The sequence below is a fragment of the Hypomesus nipponensis genome, chromosome 10 (genome assembly GCF_054491055.1).
Source record: "Hypomesus nipponensis isolate SF chromosome 10, ASM5449105v1, whole genome shotgun sequence".
Classification (NCBI taxonomy): Eukaryota; Metazoa; Chordata; class Actinopteri; order Osmeriformes; family Osmeridae; genus Hypomesus; species Hypomesus nipponensis.
The window spans coordinates 9,752,971-9,771,762 of NC_140370.1; the positions used below are offsets into that span (position 1 = coordinate 9,752,971).

Here is an 18,792-nt window from a genome sequence, read left to right on the forward strand (position 1 = left end):
GTTTTCTTTTAAAGTTATGGTGCATATCAAACATGACAACTGAAAAGCCGATGGTTGCACTAAAGTGCAGATAAATCGGATGAAATATTTTGGTCATGGAATTTGCCTGACAGCTGGCAAATCAACCGTGTTCCGGAAACGGGCAGTTTTTCCGAAGTGAATAGTATAGGCCTGTCTAAAAATCCATGTAAATGTCAATGTAGCCTACACAGTGCATTAGCAAACATAACGAGTTTCATGCCACATGTCATGACAAAAGCTCCTTCAGGACATAAGCTTTAGACCTACCTCAAGCAATAGGCTACAAATGAAGCCTACATGTAGGATTGGCCGGTCACATCCTGTTGTTTTAACAATACAGTAGGCTATTTATAAATCATTGAATCACTGTCACTTTCCTTAAGGGACAGTTAGATAGGGTGTAGTCTGTAGAAGATATATGTTTAGGGTTGACAGTCCCGTAATGCATCATGTTTCCATGAGTGCAAATATCAAAGCCTCTTCCACCTATAATGTCACTGGACTGCAAAACTGCAGTGGCATGTCAGATAGTCGAGCACACTAATGGACAGACACATTTTCAAGAAAACAAAGTCGATTTCTCAGTGTTTGATTAGGCTATAGATAAAACTCAAATTGCAAACATTTGTTAATTGAATTCCAGGCCACAGCAAAAATGTATTATATAGGCCTAGTTTATTAGACACGCGAAAACAAGAACATAGGCCTGTCTGTTTAATAAACAATAAAACAGAAAGGATATTTGGTCGCTTGGCTGTAGGCTAATCTCTAACTCAATGCTGTTTCTAAGCAAATTGCCAAACAATTATTATTTTCAGATATTTTGTAATTCTTGATGTTGCACTTTTTTAACTGCTGGACTAAACCGTCAGTGGACTGGAGTATTACAAGGTAAGTGGTCCTATGTGCAAACTGCAAACTTTCCTATGACCCATGGCCTACTAATCTTTCACATTCTTTACGGTAGGGGACCTTATATAATTTAACCGAGTGTCAGACCAACTGTAAAACCCACAGCACAAACATTTTGAGAAAGTTGACCACCATGGCCGGACGGAACAGGGTTGCTAATTTGCTCAGGCAACTCGAAAAAGCATCGTAAGTTAAACACAATAGTATATTCTTATTTACAACTGTAAAATGCGTTCGTAAAGTAAATACCCAATGAGGACTGTGACGTGTTGTATAACCGTGTTGTCCAAAAGTCTTTATCCACACGTGCGCAGTCAATTTTGTTTTAATTGGCACTGGCTACATAATAACTGTAGACTAATGATTCGCTGTCTTATCTGTTACAGATGCAGATGCCCAGCGCATTCAAATACTTTGCATCAAGGTTGGAAAAACATTAAGAACTTGAAATAATTAATTAAATCAAACAATCAAGCTGTAATTAAATGCTCTTGTTTCAGGCACAGAAGCTGCCACATGTACTGTAAGAAAAACTGACTATGCAGTTGAGGTGAATAATTTGTAATTTTTTTTTCATTTTTTTTTTTTAAATTCCAATTAAGTAAAACAATTATATCCAAGCAATGTACATATATATTGAGAAATTGTAATCATTTATGTTCTGATACTATTGCACATTAATTTAGACAAGGAATGTCCTTATTTTTTTGTTGACTTGACCTTGACTAATGTTAATTCTTTGTATTTATTTGTTAAGATGGCCAGTTCAAACATCCGGTATGGAGAAGGTGTCACACAGGAAATTGGCATGGTGAATAATTTCCTGGTCAAGTCACAATGTAGAGTGTAAATGTTTAAATATTGTGTAATAAGAGTGTAGTTATTTAGTTATTGGAGAACTTTGAGGAACTCCATGTCACCTTTCCGGTACCAATTTGTTTTTACCCCAAACTTGAATCATGCCTATATAGGGGCTAATGGTCTTGTCCTTGTTTTCCGCTAATGTCTTTTAACACAGGACCTTCAGAACATGGGAGCTCGTAAAGTCTGTCTGATGACAGACAAGAACTTGTCTCGTCTACCTCCAGTCAAAGCTGTGCTGGAGTCACTGGCTAAGAATGGGATAAACTATAGAGTATTTGACAGTGTGCGAGTGGAACCCACAGATTCCAGGTATTCTGTATTTTGCCTGGAGTGGTCTATTAATGCAACACCTGAAATTAATTGTGTATTTATATTAATTCTCCACTTGTTATGTCCATAAACTGCTCAACTCATTTACTGTTATCACTATTTCTATAAAGAGGGATGTATAAATGTTGATAATATATTGCTACATAAGATTCTTCATGTAGGTTAGTTAAAAAACTAGATATAAGTATGACTGCATTTAATGAGTTTGTGTCGGCTAACTGGTTAACTGGTCTGTGCAGCTTCAAGGAGGCCATCGCCTTTGCAAAGAATGAAGAGTTTGACGTTTATGTCGCTGTGGGTGGAGGCTCGGTGATTGACACCTGTAAGGCAGCCAATCTGTATGCCTGTCACCCGGAGGCGGATTTTCTTGACTTTGTTAACGCACCTATAGGGAAGGGAAAGCCGATTACACAATCTCTCAAGCCTCTGATTGCAGGTATTACTAAAAAAGAGAATCTCTTTCAGCATCATCAGATTATTTGCTTTGGCCATAACTAAAGATTTAGATCAATAGTTACAAAGTGACCCCTGTGGATTGAAACAAGTAGATCAGAACCTAGAGTAGTGTGTAGCCACTTATATATAAGATATTTGTGAATTCATAGGATCATTTCATAATCCACTCATAAGCATGCACGTCAGAGTATTTAAATTGATCTTTGTGTATGGTTGTAAGCAAACATTAAAGACATACAGACAAAAAAGATAACATTTAATACATTGAATTGCAGATGTTTTGTAAGTTCCTGCATGGTTGTTCTGAGGATGTGTCATTGCACGTTTTCTATTCTCCAGTTCCCACAACAGCTGGAACTGGGAGTGAGACGACCGGTGTTGCTATCTTTGACTTTGAAAAACTGAAGGCAAAAACTGGTATGTTTTAAAGAGGAAGCATCCACACATTGTTGGCTATTTTTAAAGCTGTTAATTATTGCAGTGATTCAAGATGGCGTTTTCTTTTGGGGGGGGGGGGTTTGTTTGCTTAGGCATTGCCAGCAGGGCTCTCAAACCGACTCTTGGAATTGTGGATCCACTGCACACTTTGCACATGCCAGAGAGGGTTGCAGCTAACAGTGGTTTTGATGTCCTATGGTACAGTATAAACTGTAGACTGAATATTGAGCGTAAATAACATTCAGTTAACCAAACCGCTGTATGGGATATTTGTATTTAAAGCTGTTTTACCAGCCTTTCACATGTGCAATCATGGCCTCAATGTACTTAGACCATATACACAATATTTTCCTTACACTTTGTGCCCACTTTTATATTATAGCATTGCACTTTGAACTTGTTGCCGTTTCACTTGATGTTTACTCTGTTATACTCCTACATTTTAGATGAAGTCGTATCTGCATCTTCATTGTTTTACATGATCTTGATAGCTCGATTGTATGATTTATACTTGACCACTACTGATGTTGTACAACCTCAAACGTCAGAATTCCATGGAAAGCGCTCTCTGTCTCTACCTTGCCCTCTTTGTTTCACTCTCTCTTGCTCTTGCTCTCTTTCTTGATTTCTCTTTCTCCCATATCTGACACAGCCATGCCCTGGAGTCATATACAGCCCTTCCATACAACATGCGTAGCCCCTGCCCTCCAAATCCCATCAACCGCCCCGCCTACCAGGGCAGCAACCCTATCAGTGATGTTTGGTCCAGACACGCCCTCAACGTGGTGGCCAAGTACATGAAAAGGTTTGAATCATGCATGTTGGAAGAGGGGAAACATCAAAAACATGCAGTGCAGGGGGTCTCTGAGGACCAGGGTTGAGAAAGACTGGCCTGAATTATAAGCAGTAGCCAGATTGTTGATCCTGCAGAGATAAACAGTACTGTTCTTCCCTATAATAATGATAATAATACATTTTATTTGGAGGCGCCTTTCAAGTCACCCAAAGTCACCTTACAATAACTGGTACTCAGTCGCTTTACAGAGTCCAGTATTAATTCAGATACAGTCATACCGGCTTGGGTGTGACTGTGTGACTGTGACCCAATGGTCGATAGTTATGGTATGTAAATTAAGATACAGTTGAACAGGTATCTGTTCTATGGATGAGGCCTTCAGCAAGTCTAGCTTTGGTTCTCAGCCTGACCGTGAGCCCAGCAGAGTGTACAAGAAGAAAATAACTATGACACATGAAGTATTCATATGCCGGGGATGATTAAATAGTTGTACACCTGCATTGCAAAATGTGATAGAATGGTGTCCTGTATCTTTGAGTCTGTGTTTGGCTCTGTCTGCCTCAGGTCAGTGTACGATCCTGAGGATGTGGAGGCTAGGTCTAGCATGCATCTGGCAAGTGTATTTGCTGGGATTGGATTTGGTAATGCTGGAGTCCACTTGTGGTAAGCCTACATGTCATTCGTGTGTGTGTGTATGATATAAAATGGGCCCTTTTCCATATACCGTTTCAGTTCTCAATGACTGGTTTATGGTCTGACTGGTTTTTCATTGTTCTTCTGTTGTGTAGCCACGGGATGTCTTATCCAATAGCTGGAAATGTGAAGACCCACAAGGCCAAAGGCTATAATGTGGATCATCCTGTTGTGGTAATGCAATTTATGCGTTTCCATTCACTAACTTAACAGAACAATCTTACCTACTGTATAATTCATTGTGAATTGCGTGTGTTTGTTATGCTGTGGTCCTCAAGCCTCATGGTCTGTCAGTGGTCCTAACCTCCCCTGCAGTCTTCACGTTCACGGCCAGCATGTGTCCAGAGCGCCACCTGGAGGTTGCAGAGATACTTGGTATTTACCATCATTCCATCATAAAAAGTGTTTACAGTAACATACTGTGGTGATTTCTCCAGTTTGTTTTCTGAATTTCTACTTAAATCAAGTAAATCCTTAATTTTCACAAAAGCTTTTAATTTTTTATTATATCCAGCAATCAGTCTTTGTCTCTTTAAGGGGCGGACGTGAGCAACGCCAAGAGAGACGATGCTGGCCTACTATTGGCCGACACCTTGCGGCAGTTCCTGTATGACCTCAACGTGGAAGACGGCTTGCGCGCTGTGGGTTACACCAAAGATGATGTGCCTGGCCTTGTGAAAGGAACTTTGCCTCAGGTACACAAATACGCGTTTAACATTCTTTCTTAGTACCAGTGGTAGGATTACCAGTCTAAAATGACTGTCAATGATCTACTAGAGGATCTTCAGGTAATTGAGTGTAGCCAAAATGCGGGTTTAGGGAATTCCGCTCATAGTCTGTTAATTAGACGGTGGAACTGTGGACTGTGACCTCACTGCATGAATGTGCTGGTACCAAACTCCAATTGGGGCACCATCTGGTGCAACCCCAATATAAAATTGATATAGAGATGCTCTCCTGCCCATGTCTCTGGCCCTCAGTCACTATGACATGGCTGATCACTGTGTGCCTTTGGATGAAGGACTGCAGGGTGGGAGAAAATCAGAGAGGGGATTTAATTGGTAGACACTTGAACTTGTGTTGAGGTCGCGTGATCAGTCAAATGTTTATTTTTCGACTTTTCAGTTCAGTAAAATTAATTATAAGCCTGTGATAACTTAACTGATAAAAAGTCTACAAGGATTATGTTTCGTGTCACTATGACTAAGTATTCGGACAGGAGAAGATCTCAGATTAGTGTTCTCCTAAGGCTTTGCTTTTCCAGTGTGTCACTGTTGTTTATTGCAGGAGAGGGTGACCAAGCTGTCCCCAAGAGAACACACCGAGGAAGACCTGACTCATCTCTTTGAGGCCTCCATGAAGCTCTACTAAGAGTGCAACACACCTTCACACAAGTTTATACATTCTGACACACATACTGCACATGCACACATTCAAACACCATGAAGTATAATGTTAGAGATCCCTAATGTAATCTTTGAAATAAAGATTTTTTTTAGATTTTCTTTATTAACAAAGTGAAACATAAATCCATAAGGATTGATAACCTGTATTATCTTTCCTTTTTTAAATGATATGCATGCATCATTTGATATCAATAAAATGTCAATAATCAGAAACAATATTACTGTAAGAGCCTATTTTGATTTATTAATCCCAATCGCCTTTGTCAAGCTCCGCTGTGTGTCCTATAAGAATAGATTGAACTGAAAGACAGGGTCTCTGGTCTTTCTCAGAAGTGTTGCAACTATTTAATCTAGTTCCCAGATTACCTGGGATAGCTGTTATGTAAAGTGGACCTCAGCGCTAAGAATGTCTCTGATCTTACTGGTTTTAAGTGGTTTATCCCCATGAGAGCACGGTATGCTACAAAGCACATACAAGTTGAAGAGAGATAAGTATGAGGTAGTGATGAGACGGAATATCATGTGCTTGTAATAAATTCAGATGATGTATTACGTTTAGTAATTTTATGCATCATATGGACACCACTGTTGAAAGTGCAACTGGGAGGTCATAATGTGATATGTTTAATGAGGTGTGCATAGGAATCCATGACTCTCCAATGATAATTCATTCATTTAGCTAATTCACTGACTCATCTAGTTGTCACTGTTTCACTGTTGATGTCAGTCCCAGGCATGCCTAAATTATCTTGCTACTTTGTACACCTTTGTACCTTCACATATCAGATCAAATGTATTTCGTAAACAATCAAAGCTGCTTAAGTCCAACTATTCTGCAGGTGTACTGATTTCCCACCTAATAACAGGCAAGAGGATAGATTGTGTCAAACAAAACAATCACTGTTTTATGTTGATAATGTTCATAAATAACTTTATGAATACTTGCCAATGCTTGTGCTTTCTTACTGGCTGTTCTGTAGGAGTACTCAAAATTGCATTTCACTAACAACACGGTGTTGACTGAAATAAGTCCAGGGATGTTAGAATGAACAAAACCTAAATTGAGTATACATGCATATATATGTGTCTCAGAGAGAGACATTACACTGCCTGATGTGTATATTTTGTATTTACTGTTAGTTTGTGCAGGTACTGCATTTGTGTGAGCATGCATACTATAGGCTATGCCCCTGTGTACATGTGTGCGCATGTGTACAGTGTGCTCATGCATGTGTGCACCTTTTTGAGTGTATAAATGTGTGTGTGCTTTGATGGCTTGTGTGTTCCAGAGCAGTGCAGGATTAGTGGCAGTTGGTTATTTAAAGAAGAGAGTTTCAGCATTCTCAGTAGACAGTCTGTGAGACTGCAGCACACCAGAATGCAGCAGATCTATATGCAGAGTGATGAACACTTTGATGTTTTCACCACCGTCTTCTCCCCTCAAGGTGAGTAGAACACCTCACGCCGTGTTTCATTTCCTTCACACATTACTTTGGCATGGTATTATCTTGCATTTGTATATCTTTTCGACTTGAAATCGACGTAGGTCTAGGGCGGTATTCTGTCTATGTTACTGGAAGGTCTTTGACTCTGACTTGTCCAATCAGTTTGCAGAGCAAGAACCAGACAAAGGCATGGTGAACTGGATCTAGACAAAGTAAGTTCAATGTTTTTTGTTTTGTTCTTACGTTAGCAGTCATGTAATGTTACAGTTCTTTTAGCCTCTAAGTGCAGATGGAATGGACCATTCCATGATTTACATCTGTAGTTGTAAATGACATATGCTAATAGCAAAATGTTAAATTAATTAATCATTTTGCACACAGTAACCCAAAGCGACATACAGGATTTTTTAAAACCTGAAATCTCATGATGTGCAGTCAAATACTCTACCACGGATCTTAAGCAATACCACATATCGAGAAATCTAAAAGCATTTTTGTTTAATTTCCATGGATGTTTTGCTCATTAACAAAATGTAAACCTCCACATTTCAAGGTAAACTCCTACATAGTCACATGGTCTCTCGATGAATGTTGTGACTGCACAGTAGGATGAGTCAGGGAAATGGGTAGCTGAGGGATAAGGTGTACTGTAGGTTCGAATTTGGCTAGCACAGGTGAGCCTTTCCCTCCGCAACTCTGGCTACCTTATCTCAGCTCAAGGTTGCATGTTTATATCTTACTCAGAGACTATATTTAGTAGATTTAGGGTTGTCAGACTTAACTTTCCAATGACTTGACTCTTCTCTGTTGACTGCTCCTCTTGAACTGACATGATTAACCTGGAATTATCTGAGCCTGATCTCAAGCAGATTCATCCTACAGTGACCTTTCTAGACATACCTCCAATCCTGAGTTGCTACATTTAGACCAACATGCGAAAGTCTAATTTTTAACTTGACTATGATGTTGAACTGAGTGATGTGTTTAAAACTCATGAAAAGTGAGACTACTGTTTCTTTAGACTTCTTAAATCAAAACTTGTACATTTCCCAAGTGCATTGCATTTTTGGGCAGTCAGTGAGTCTTTGGAAGTGCAGTAGTGAAAGGACAGTAGTGAAATAGCATTAGGGCACCTATCATTGCATGCTTGTAATCATTCATTAGTATAAGTGAATGAGCACACTCAGGGGTGAATGAATGGAGCGTTGGGACAAATGAAGGCTTATGTATTACAGTTCCTACAACTGCCCCTTGTCCTCATTCGGGGCTAGTGTTTTAGTCTTTTGGCCACACTACACCTTGCCATCGTCAGGACAGAGTGTACAAACCTAAATGCAATTTAAGACACGCTTATCCCCACATGTAAGCCTCTTACCTGGTCCCCAGTGATGCCATTCTAAATGAATGGGTAGGTTTGTCTCAATTTACAGTGTTCTGTGTTTGAACTTTGACGATGTTTCAGTGCACACTGTCTCAGCAGTCTCTTAACACTTCACTACTCACTATTCATAACTATGAAGTTATTAAGAGAGGAAGGGGTTATTAAAGTATCAGTGAAAATGTAACAAAACATTTAGGAAAGACAGATGATCTTTGGTGTTTTTCTGCAGGTGGTTGCAGCCATCAACTACAGACCTCACGAGGATGATGAGCTGGAGCTCCATCATGGTGATGTCATCCAGGTTCTCTTCAGAGAAGACCAGTCCTGGTGGTTCGGTCGCCTGCAGAACGGCGACGAGGGCTACTTCCCTGCTACGTTTGTCACCAAGTATCGTCCGGTAGGCTATGGGATACATAATCAGACTCATATTGGACGAACGGTTTCATGTTTTAGAAAATTCACTTTACTAATGTAATGTACCTGAGAATGAAGTTGAATAGAGACTTTACACAGAATCAATTGCAAACTAATTGGTGTAATTGTAGTAGAAGACTGGAGAGACACATTGATAGGTGTAAGAAGGTGTTTTGTTTGTTTTCAGAATGAGAAACCAGATGAAGCTGCTCCCAACTATTTACGGAGAGGTTCAATGCCAGTTGTGTCTCCTAGCTCCCCCCGTGGCGGCAGAGGGTAAGTGCACCCATCCAAATGTATGTGTTCGCCATCTCTCACTTCCTCTCCACCCAACCTACCTATGTTCTGTGTTTTCTCAGGTTAAATGCTCATGAACTTACATTAAGTATTTCTTTTTGTATTGACACTGAAAATGAGAGATGAACCAGTGTCAAACAATATGAATTTAGCAGATAATCACAGAGACTCAACATTTGCGGTTGGTTTTATTCTCTTCCATGTTGTGGCTGTAGCACTCCCAAGCTCCCCAGGAGAGAAAGCCTGTTGCGGGTCCTGGGGCACACAGAGAGCTCAGGGGGCTCCACAGCCAGGGGTTCCACAGCCAGGGGCTCCACAGCCCAAGCCTCCCCCAGCCTGCTTCACCGTGTGCTGTCCAAGTCTCGGAGGAAGAGCTGTCCGCATATACCTGCAGTCAGCGGCTCCATTAACAGAGCGTTTCAACAAGAATGAAGTCACTGTAGTATTGGTCGCCCAAGCCGTTATGGTTTACTGGGTTGCTGTAGTTGCCACCCCCTTATTTGGTTGTTCACAATCACCCATTCATAGTCCACTTATAGGAGTTGATGCCACTATAATGCAATATCCAGAAGAGCAGTACTAATTTATGGATCCCATATTTGTGATTCAGATCTGAAAAGTATTCTGTACTTATTTGCTACATTATAAATATTATACATTTAACATTATAAATAATTATATTAATTATATATTCTATACTTTTTTACAATATTTTGTGACGGTTGTACCTATTTTTATATAAAATGTATTAATGTATTTACTTGAATTGGAGTTTGTTCAGCTACAGTACAACACAAGATGAACACAAATAGTTTCAGTATTTTATTCAAACTAACTGCAGTTAAGTTGGCAGTTCTAACCAAAAATGTAGATACAATGCAAATTGTTAACCCATTTATAAAAGCAAGAAACCAAGTGCATGCTTTTCATAGCACTTAGAATTTGAAGTCTATCAAAGAACAAATCACATTTCTGATTGTTAAAACTGATAAAAATGTAAAAATGAACTTATCAGATGAGTTACATACACAAAACACATTCATCTAGAAAATGTCACTTGATATTTAGCGTGATGTAGTACCTATTTTAACAAAGGATGATAAACCTATCAATGTATTGTAATGGTACACAAACTACCTGTGACATTTATCAACGTTTTATGATTTAAGATGATTAAAAATGCACGTTTAAACTCTATAGCTTAAAAAAAACATCAGTCTACCTTACCTACCCAATAAAACTAACTCTTTGAAAATACGAGCTTTAACTTGTATACATTACAATGCCAACATTGAGGAGTAAAATTAAATAAGTGAAAATATTTCACATGCAGTTTTATATGTCACATGTATTTTTTTTATCTGACTTCTACAACTAATTTGGTACTCTTGCTGCCCTTTGCTTCACTATAGACATCCAGGGTGTGCATGCTGTAAACTTTACAACCAAAAAGCTTTATATACAAAAGGACCATTTTGTTATCCAATTATTTTTCTGGGTTTACTTTGAGTTGCCCAATTAAGGAGGAATTAGAATAGTTTCATTAACAAAAACATACTAATCAAGTTTTTAAAAACATACAAATAAAAATGTCTGAATATAGTAAAACAATATATCAGCCTCAATCATGATTCTGAAGTTGATTCTTTAAGGTAAGTCAAAGTTGTTTGAAAGTCATACCTGAGACATCACATACCGCTGGGTTTTAGATAGGCAGGAAACAGCATGAACATCCTCAAATGTCTACATGTATTATGAAGCCATAATGCAGAGTTGGGCTCTCGGTAGCAGTGCATCAACACCAGACACAAGCATTAGAACAACAACACCAACCTCTCTCAGTAACACACAGATTGTTTCATGCTCAGATATGTCAGCAGTGAGGTATGTTTAACTCCAGATTATGGCTTTCAACAGCACATGAAAAATGTAAAAACATAAAACACCTTTGTAGAAGTAGTATCCAGGTACAGTCTTGTACAAGGCTGATATTTTCTCTACCATACAGGAAAAAGGACTTTGTTAAGAGATTACCCCCTCTGCAGAAACAAATATGACTGCTAATTGTTAACGTAACCTAATAAAAACTAGCAACACTTTCTCCTTCACGGATTTTGTATTGATTTTGATAATAACAAGAAGAACTTTAAAAACTTGCTGTTAAGACGTTGCTAATTTGCTTGGTGTAAATCCATCGTATGGATAGATATGACCTCCTGGCTGATGGCTCGTCAGAGCACCAGGGTCCTGTAGCCACAGTCAGAGGTATGGGAGTGGATGTACATCCTGGCCTGCTCTGTCATGGTCATCTGGTCATCAGTCTTACCAAACACCACTGCCTCCCACTCGCTGCTGACCTACAGCAACAGGAAACACACATCAGTTGAGAACTAATTTGGCCATGATCTTCGACGACATGATTTTCCTCAACCAAGTGTGTGCAAACCTTAATAAAAGGGATGCTCCCCCCCCCCCCCCATTCAGTTACAAACAATAACAACAAATTAACCATGCAGTTATAAAAGTGGTTCAATCATCCGAAATCCAAAAATATAATTGTCTGACCGGGTAGTGTGTTTGCTGAGAGTGCTTGAGGGGAGCAGGACTATCATTAGGCCCCTCCCTCCTGAGGGCGACGGTGAAGGCCTGACAGGGCTCCTGTCTCTCCACTACAGGGGAGAACACCAGCTGTTCACAGCCCAACATGGAGCCTCCCAGTGGGGAACCGTTTAGTAAGCTCTCCCCATGAATCTGGAGGAAGAAAAAAAGTTGTGGCAGAATTTCTCTCTCCTTGCCTTTATCTTCCCAGATGTTTCAAGGAATATAAAAACCCCATAAGAATTTACTCCAATAATGTTTTGCACCAATTTAAAAAACACATTTAGTCAAAAATGCATTTCCCTCCCACTTCAAGGTGTACCTGTATGTTGCTGAAGTGTTCTTTGGTTAAGAGATGAGCACTGGGGTTCTCCTTATTCCAGGGCTCCAGAGTCAGGGTTTTTACTGCTCTTTTTTTAGACGCAGAGTCCTGAGAGTACAGACCACAGAGAATGTAGGAGATACAGTATAAGGACTACAAATACATTTGGATGATTTAATAAAGCTATTTATATATCGGTCAAGGATAAAACAAAGCAAATAATCCTCTTTTTTTGTTACTTGTAGAAAAGTTGCTTGTAGAAAAGTCAGTTGTTTTAGAAGGCAGTATAGTGTTAATGTTAGAAACATATGCACATTGCAGCTCTTCCTTTGTTTGGGGTGATGTTATTTAGATGTGGTGTATTTTGTTAACATATTTACAGTGGAGGTTTATATGGATACCTCATATTTCCAGGTGTTGAGGTCTTCAATCTGGGAGTCTTCATAAAGTTGTATGTCCATCCCTAACTCATCTTTCAATATCTCTTTCATATCTTCTTCCAAATATGCAAATGACTGGGGCTGAATTTTACATACCACAGATATACAGTAACCAATTATAGCAAAACACACCCTGTACTTAACCTTTCATCTCATGTTTTACAATGCAGGCTTTGGGCTTCTATTGGTTTCCAGGAAGGTGACACTTCTGATCATCCAGGTGTCCTGAACGTACCATCATTTTCAAAGGGACCTCTGTATTATTTTGCATGGTCATGTAACTCTTGAAGGGCGTTGGAGTCTGTGGTGTGGGGAGCATGATGGCTTTCCGTACCTTGGGAGTCCTAAATCTCAACAGAAAAAAAGGGAGGCCTGCATATCAACACGATGGAGCAGCCTCCTAAGACTGGCCTTGACAGTTCCTTCCACGTACACACGGCAAACTTGACTTCACTGTCTTAGTGGACTGGCATGATAGTTTAAATTCTGACCCAAATGAAAACAGAACAGCCCAAGCCAAACCTAAACAACCTCACCAATGCTAACAAAAACCATGTGGTGTACGGACAGAATAATCCTTACTCAGTGCTCTCTTGCTGGTATTTAGAGCTTGCGTTGATGTGGAGTGGTGTGGTTGTGCTGTCACGATTGTGACCACACACAGGCGTCGAGGTACGTGCTGGATAGTCCAGATTCAGATTGTCCCCTTCACACACATTGAAAAACTGCAGCGGGACAAGAAATAGATGACAATGCATGGGTTACACACCTGCCTAAAGTACAAGTAGGTAATTAAAGAGCAGACAAGAGGAACAAAAGATTTGGATGGGGAAGCTCTCCAGGGGTTAGTAAAACACGTGTAATAACCCAATGGCGCTAAACCACAAATATAATTACATAGCAGTACTTGCGTCACTATGGTTTTGTCAAGTTGCTTTTCTGTCTGGTTACATAGATATAGGGGTGACTACATTTATGAATGTGGAATAGGATATGTTGTGGGATGAATAAAAACAAAAAAACTAATGGAATCTTGCCTGGGAGGGGGAGAAGGGCAGCACTTTGACGGGGGGGCTCTTGGGTGAGAGGGCACTGTTGTCCAAAAAGGAGGTGCTGTTACAGTCGCTGGTGAGGGACTGCTCCCCCCACCTCTCCACTCTCCTTTCCCTCGCCCTCGGGATGGAAGGGGCTGTAGGCGGTGATACAGGCATCACTTCCAGGTAGTTTCTGCTCGGGTCTGACATGGAGTCTTCATCAAAATGGTAGCTAACGTCCTCTTCCTCTTTGTCCTCTGCACTTAAGGGTGTGGTTTCCTGTTTCTGGGGCGAGGTCATTTCATTCAAACTCAAGCTGGCCACCTCACTCCAAGCCACTGGGTCCTGCAAAATGATACAGCAGTAAGACATGGATGCCTAGCATCTCTAACATGGACACATCAAAGCACCCCTGACCAAGACTGACAGACTCTGACTGAGAGATAAGATTCAAACTAATTCTAATTATAGAAATGTGCTAAAATATTATGCATCGCCAAGCATAGCACTGCAAGGTTCCTGACTTTCCTTTGTGAAGACTCCCCCAGGCTCAACAAGATTTATGAAAAAAGAACTACAAACCAAATCAATAAGATCCAGTGTCTCGGCAAACTCCGGGATGGTCTGGAGGGAGGAGAGCACGGTGCTGGCCTCCACAAACAGGTACCTGGCCGGTGAGCTGTGGGTGCAAACGGAGGAGGAGGGGCAGTGATGGTGGTGGCCTTCCATACTGTGGAGGTGGAGATGGGGCGGTGGGTGGAGGTTCTCCATGCTCTGGTCCCCCATGCTGCCCAGGGCGCTGGTGGTCATGTCGTCGTCTGTCAAACTGCTGGGCCAGCTAGAACAGCCATCCGCATGCTACGATGGAGCACGCGGAGAACAAGGTCGATTAGTATCGACCGAGTATTGGAAGAATTCTTCCCGCAGGAGTTAAAGGTTGATAAGAGTTCATGTTCCTGTAATGTGCTAATTCGTCATTGGTGAGAGGTGTGGTTAGTGTCTGGAACGTGTGACTGTCAAGCCAAGGATTCAGAGAGACAGGACACACTCACCTGGACAAAGACAGAGGACTCTGGGATATTGTCCACATACGGGGCGTCCAACAAGCCAAGAGAGTAGCCAGACATCTACATATGGATGTTTGTGAGCGTTTTTTCTTTGGTTGACAAGTACATATACATTTAGTCATTTAGCAGACGCTCTTATCCAGTGCGGTTTACAGTAAGCTCCCCTGCGGCAAGTAGGGTGAAGTGCCTTGCCCAAGGACACGTCATTTGGAACGGCCGGGAATCAAACCAGCAACCTTCTGATTAATAGCCGATTCCCTAACAGCTCAGCCATCCAACCCCCAAGTACAATTGCCAAGATGTATAATCTATCGATAGATTAAGATAACTGTAAATTGATCAACATCACCTTGGAGGGGATAGTCATAATGTAGTGACCTTGGACCTGCAGGTGGTCCAAAGAGGAGCTGCAGATTTTGGGTCTTCTCTTGATGGGGGGCTTGGTGCTCTTACAGGCATGAGTGGGAGGCAGGTCCTGGAGATAGCCCTCATGCTCCACCTTCCTCCGCATGGTGGAGTTCCAGTGGTTCTTTATGGAGTTGTCTGTTCTATAGGGAAAGTGAAATGGAATTGATTTGGATTGTACAGAATTTAAGTAAAAGTTTATCAAACAGCTCTTCATAGACAATCTGTCTAATGTGACTCATGTCTCTAAGGTTGCATGATATTTAACTCAAATGTCCTCAAAACAACCTTTGACTATTAGTCATTACCGGCCAGGCAGGAGTTTGGAGATCTCTGCCCAGCGGTTGCCTAATCTTTTGTGGGCTTCGTAGATGACCCTGTCCTCCTCATGTGTCCAGGAGGACTTCTTTACATCAGGGTTGAGGTGGTTGTGCCAGCGCTCACGACATTGCTTGCCGATACGTCCATGTAAGTGTTTGGCAATGATGGACCAACGCTTAGGACCATACCTATGAACTAAATGAATAACCTACGGTACAGATTGGGTAGAGATGAGCTAAATATAATGGGTTAAGCAACACACTCACTGTCATTCCGTTTCCAAACTTGAATACTGTGAACCGCACTGCCCACAGTATTCATCCCTTCTTCTTTATATCAGTGGACAAGAATACTGTAAATCTCTGTATAGCTCTGTTACTTAGTGTGACAAGAGGGGAAGATGATAGGACACATTACAGTGAAAGGTTTTGACACCACCAAATCATAAAGGTCATAAACGGTCTTCACCCTCTCATCCTCCTCCTTTGTCCATGGCCCTTTCACCAACTCAGGGTTAAGCACTTTTTGCCATCGATGTTGACATTGCACATCTGTTCTTTTCTAACAGAATAGAGAGACATGCATGCAGGAAGTTATTGTATATTGAGTTATGATTGTTTAGTAGATCCCATTAACGCAACACAATGGGTACAAGATGAGACATAAGTCACCCAACAGCTTACCTTGAAATGGTTGGCTATAAATATCCAATCATCTGCACCGTATTGCTCAACCAATCTTTTCAACTTCTCGTCCTTGGAAATCCAAATTGAGAACTGGTCAAAAACATTTTTCTGACCCTTCTGCGATAACACCAAAAATGTATCACTATTGTTAATTTCGATGTTTTTTTCCATGGCACTTTGGAATTCATTACTATCAGTTACCTCATCCCTGGACCACTTAATCTTCTGTAATGACTTTCTGGGACATTTCAGCTCCATGCATTCATAGCCTGAACATTTTGTATGATCTTCCACAACATGACTATGGAAGAACCAAAAGGTATGAACCCAATATGGCTATATAGATAGAAACACATTTAGTTGGACAAATGGCAGCATTGTATAGCAAATCATGGTCTACGTTTTTTTTATTTATTTTTTAACCAAATTTAGTTGATTCAGAAGTAACCCCATCTTTTTTAAGAGGATGTCTGTTGCCTGGCAACATTGCTGTCAGCACATGTGAGTTACTGCAACAATGCATTGGGGCTCTTTAACAATGTGGCTGACATCTACTGTAGCTTCAGTAGCTGGACTGGCTAAAATCCAAGGAATATAAAATAAATCGAGAGACAATAAAGTAATAAACTTACCAAATCCTTCGAGTTCTTGTACTGGCCATGGTATCAGATGTAAACCACTTCTTACATATAAACTACGTTTCAACAAGAAGCACAGAAATGTGCCTAATTAACAAATTGTCACAGTTTAAAGTACGCGTGCTATCACCGATTTAGCAATGAGAATCAGTTTAGTGTAAATATTTTCCGTATTTACATATTACAAGACATTCAAGCTTGAAAATCCAAACGCAAGTTACTAGCTTGTGTGGCTAGCATATTTTGTTAGCTCGTTGGCTATCTGTAAATACATTATACAATAGCTACCACCGTGTTCCTGAAGTAGAATGTTTGATAAAAGTGTGTAATCTATGTATATTACATAATCTTGTGACATATTGAGAGCCAGCAAGTCAGTCAGTAACTTACTGTCTGTCATTTTCCTGCTGTGAGAGTTGACAGCAGCGTTAGACCGTGACAGGTCAGAGAGTTTGCGCATCCCGCCGATTCACGCGCCGACGGCTACAAAACCAGGTGTCCACGTGGACAGACCTGGTTCTCATTGTTCAGTGACAGTCGAGTCCAGCAAGTCAATTTGTGTTAAGGACGTGTGTTTGTGTGTGTGTGCACCCTAGTCTTTACAAGCAGTTGCTTTGTCCCCATGTTGACCTCTATGCATTGCATGGTATGTTCTTTTCTATGGCAAACTGTCATGGCATAGGCCAAGCCTATGCTCATCAAACATGCGGTAAAGAATTGTTGCAAGAGAGTTGCGAGAAGGTTAACATACATTTGAAATAAAGTGAAATCCAATTTTATGTAATACATTGAAAATACAAAGGTGGCCTAATATTTTACAAAAGGTCTTGAAAGAGGTCAAAAATAAGACACAAAAGTAAAATAAAAAGGACAAGAAATTAAACATCTATGCATCCATTAAAGAGCAACAATTAAAATAATTTCAAATTCTCATGCTGTATCAATTTATAATTCTTATGACGCTGTTACAGAACCGGAAGTAGTAGTCACTACATAATGGATTTTTTCTCTCCTTTTTTCACATTCTTCGATACTTATCCCATTCCTCCACTAGATGACGCAACTTGCGTTGTCAAACAAAATCAAAAGAAAATTGTATCTCCTTTTTTCGTGAACATGACATTTGTGTACACGGTTACAGCAATATTACCTAAAATATTTGTTGAATATGTTTTATTGATTTGTAGCATTAACAGATTCGTGCACTTTGTAAGAGTCCTCTGTCTGTCATTTGTTTTGAACATGTGACATTGTTGTCCTGATTCTTTCTACTTATGGCCCATGTTATCTCTTATCTTCCTGACAACCTCTTATCTTACAGACCTTTTGTTGAAGGTATCAAACTCATGATGAGTTACAAAGGTATGTTAATCTACTTTAGAACACCAAAAACACATGCCATTAAAGACCTGATACAAAGACCAAACGTCTCAGACATGCTGTTTAACATCCTTAACTAATTGGGTACCAACAGTCTGGAGCAGTTTGCATAAACAAGAAACTGTTTCCCTGGCAAGGTGTGTGACTCCTTGCTTTCTTACATGCATGCATTTAAGTAGACCAAATAGTGCTACGTTTTGGATGTACAATGAAAGGTTATACCTCTGTGTATCATTAGACCATGTAAGAATCTAAAATGATGACAATATCCAAATTCAAGCTCATCACCACTCAACTCATGTGACCACAAAGGGGCTTATTCGCCTGTTTAAGGATATCATTACAGTATATTATGGGCTATTAGACATTCTCTGCTTATATACTCTAAACGGAGGTTGTACATTGCTATAACCCCTATATATTGGGACAGTGGGCCCCAGTGGCCCCT

General features: G+C 40.3%; 3 protein-coding genes across 6 annotated transcripts; 2 read left to right on the forward strand and 1 right to left on the reverse strand.

Annotated features, from left to right (window-relative positions):
* The first annotated feature begins 1,015 nt into the window (after positions 1 to 1,015).
* Positions 1,016 to 6,132, forward strand: adhfe1 (alcohol dehydrogenase iron containing 1). Its single transcript, XM_084707737.1, has 14 exons — positions 1,016 to 1,119; positions 1,320 to 1,357; positions 1,434 to 1,483; positions 1,691 to 1,744; positions 1,952 to 2,106; positions 2,367 to 2,563; positions 2,923 to 3,000; positions 3,114 to 3,219; positions 3,674 to 3,826; positions 4,382 to 4,480; positions 4,606 to 4,684; positions 4,789 to 4,885; positions 5,048 to 5,205; positions 5,798 to 6,132. The coding sequence occupies exons 1-14, from the start codon at positions 1,067 to 1,069 to the stop codon at positions 5,879 to 5,881; spliced, it is 1,401 nt and encodes a 466-aa protein (XP_084563863.1). The 5' UTR covers positions 1,016 to 1,066; the 3' UTR covers positions 5,882 to 6,132.
* Positions 6,133 to 6,270: 138 nt separating this feature from the next.
* LOC146271585 (uncharacterized) lies at positions 6,271 to 10,152 on the forward strand. Its single transcript, XM_084707738.1, has 5 exons — positions 6,271 to 7,361; positions 7,524 to 7,573; positions 8,972 to 9,139; positions 9,344 to 9,432; positions 9,669 to 10,152. Exons 1-5 carry the CDS (start codon positions 7,172 to 7,174, stop codon positions 9,883 to 9,885), a joined length of 714 nt encoding a protein of 237 aa, XP_084563864.1. The 5' UTR covers positions 6,271 to 7,171; the 3' UTR covers positions 9,886 to 10,152.
* Positions 10,153 to 11,130: 978 nt separating this feature from the next.
* LOC146271586 (myb-related protein A-like) lies at positions 11,131 to 17,506 on the reverse strand. Of its 4 annotated transcripts, none has more exons than XM_084707734.1 (16): positions 17,355 to 17,506; positions 16,959 to 17,020; positions 16,528 to 16,627; positions 16,324 to 16,443; positions 16,109 to 16,201; positions 15,628 to 15,848; positions 15,264 to 15,462; positions 14,900 to 14,974; positions 14,430 to 14,705; positions 13,851 to 14,192; positions 13,396 to 13,538; positions 13,049 to 13,157; positions 12,775 to 12,894; positions 12,374 to 12,481; positions 12,019 to 12,204; positions 11,131 to 11,810 (listed from the first exon to the last, which is right to left on the reverse strand). In XM_084707734.1, the coding sequence occupies exons 2-16, from the start codon at positions 16,985 to 16,987 to the stop codon at positions 11,685 to 11,687; spliced, it is 2,247 nt and encodes a 748-aa protein (XP_084563860.1). In that variant the 5' UTR covers positions 16,988 to 17,020; positions 17,355 to 17,506; the 3' UTR covers positions 11,131 to 11,684. The 4 variants fall into 4 exon arrangements, with proteins under 4 accessions (XP_084563860.1, XP_084563859.1, XP_084563861.1 ...); XM_084707733.1 differs by having other exon boundaries at positions 13,049 to 13,163; positions 17,355 to 17,505; XM_084707735.1 differs by having other exon boundaries at positions 13,049 to 13,163; positions 16,324 to 16,395; positions 17,355 to 17,504.
* Between the last annotated feature and the right edge of the window lie 1,286 nt (positions 17,507 to 18,792).

Coding starts and splice junctions, on each gene's coding strand:
- adhfe1 (XM_084707737.1), top strand. CDS start 1,067: ATGGCCGGACGGAACAGGGTTGCTAATTTGCTCAGGCAACTCGAAAAA. Junction 1,358..1,433: donor TTCAAATACTTTGCATCAAG/GTTGGAAAAACA, acceptor CTCTTGTTTCAG/GCACAGAAGCTGCCACATGT. Junction 4,886..5,047: donor GGAGGTTGCAGAGATACTTG/GTATTTACCATC, acceptor TGTCTCTTTAAG/GGGCGGACGTGAGCAACGCC.
- LOC146271585 (XM_084707738.1), top strand. CDS start 7,172: ATGTGTGTGTGCTTTGATGGCTTGTGTGTTCCAGAGCAGTGCAGGATT. Junction 7,362..7,523: donor CACCGTCTTCTCCCCTCAAG/GTGAGTAGAACA, acceptor TTGTCCAATCAG/TTTGCAGAGCAAGAACCAGA. Junction 9,433..9,668: donor TCCCCCCGTGGCGGCAGAGG/GTAAGTGCACCC, acceptor TTGTGGCTGTAG/CACTCCCAAGCTCCCCAGGA.
- LOC146271586 (XM_084707733.1), bottom strand. CDS start 16,987: ATGGCCAGTACAAGAACTCGAAGGATTTG. Junction 16,628..16,958: donor ACAAGAACTCGAAGGATTTG/GTAAGTTTATTA, acceptor GTTCTTCCATAG/TCATGTTGTGGAAGATCATA. Junction 11,811..12,018: donor CTCAGCAAACACACTACCCG/GTCAGACAATTA, acceptor CTGTTGCTGTAG/GTCAGCAGCGAGTGGGAGGC.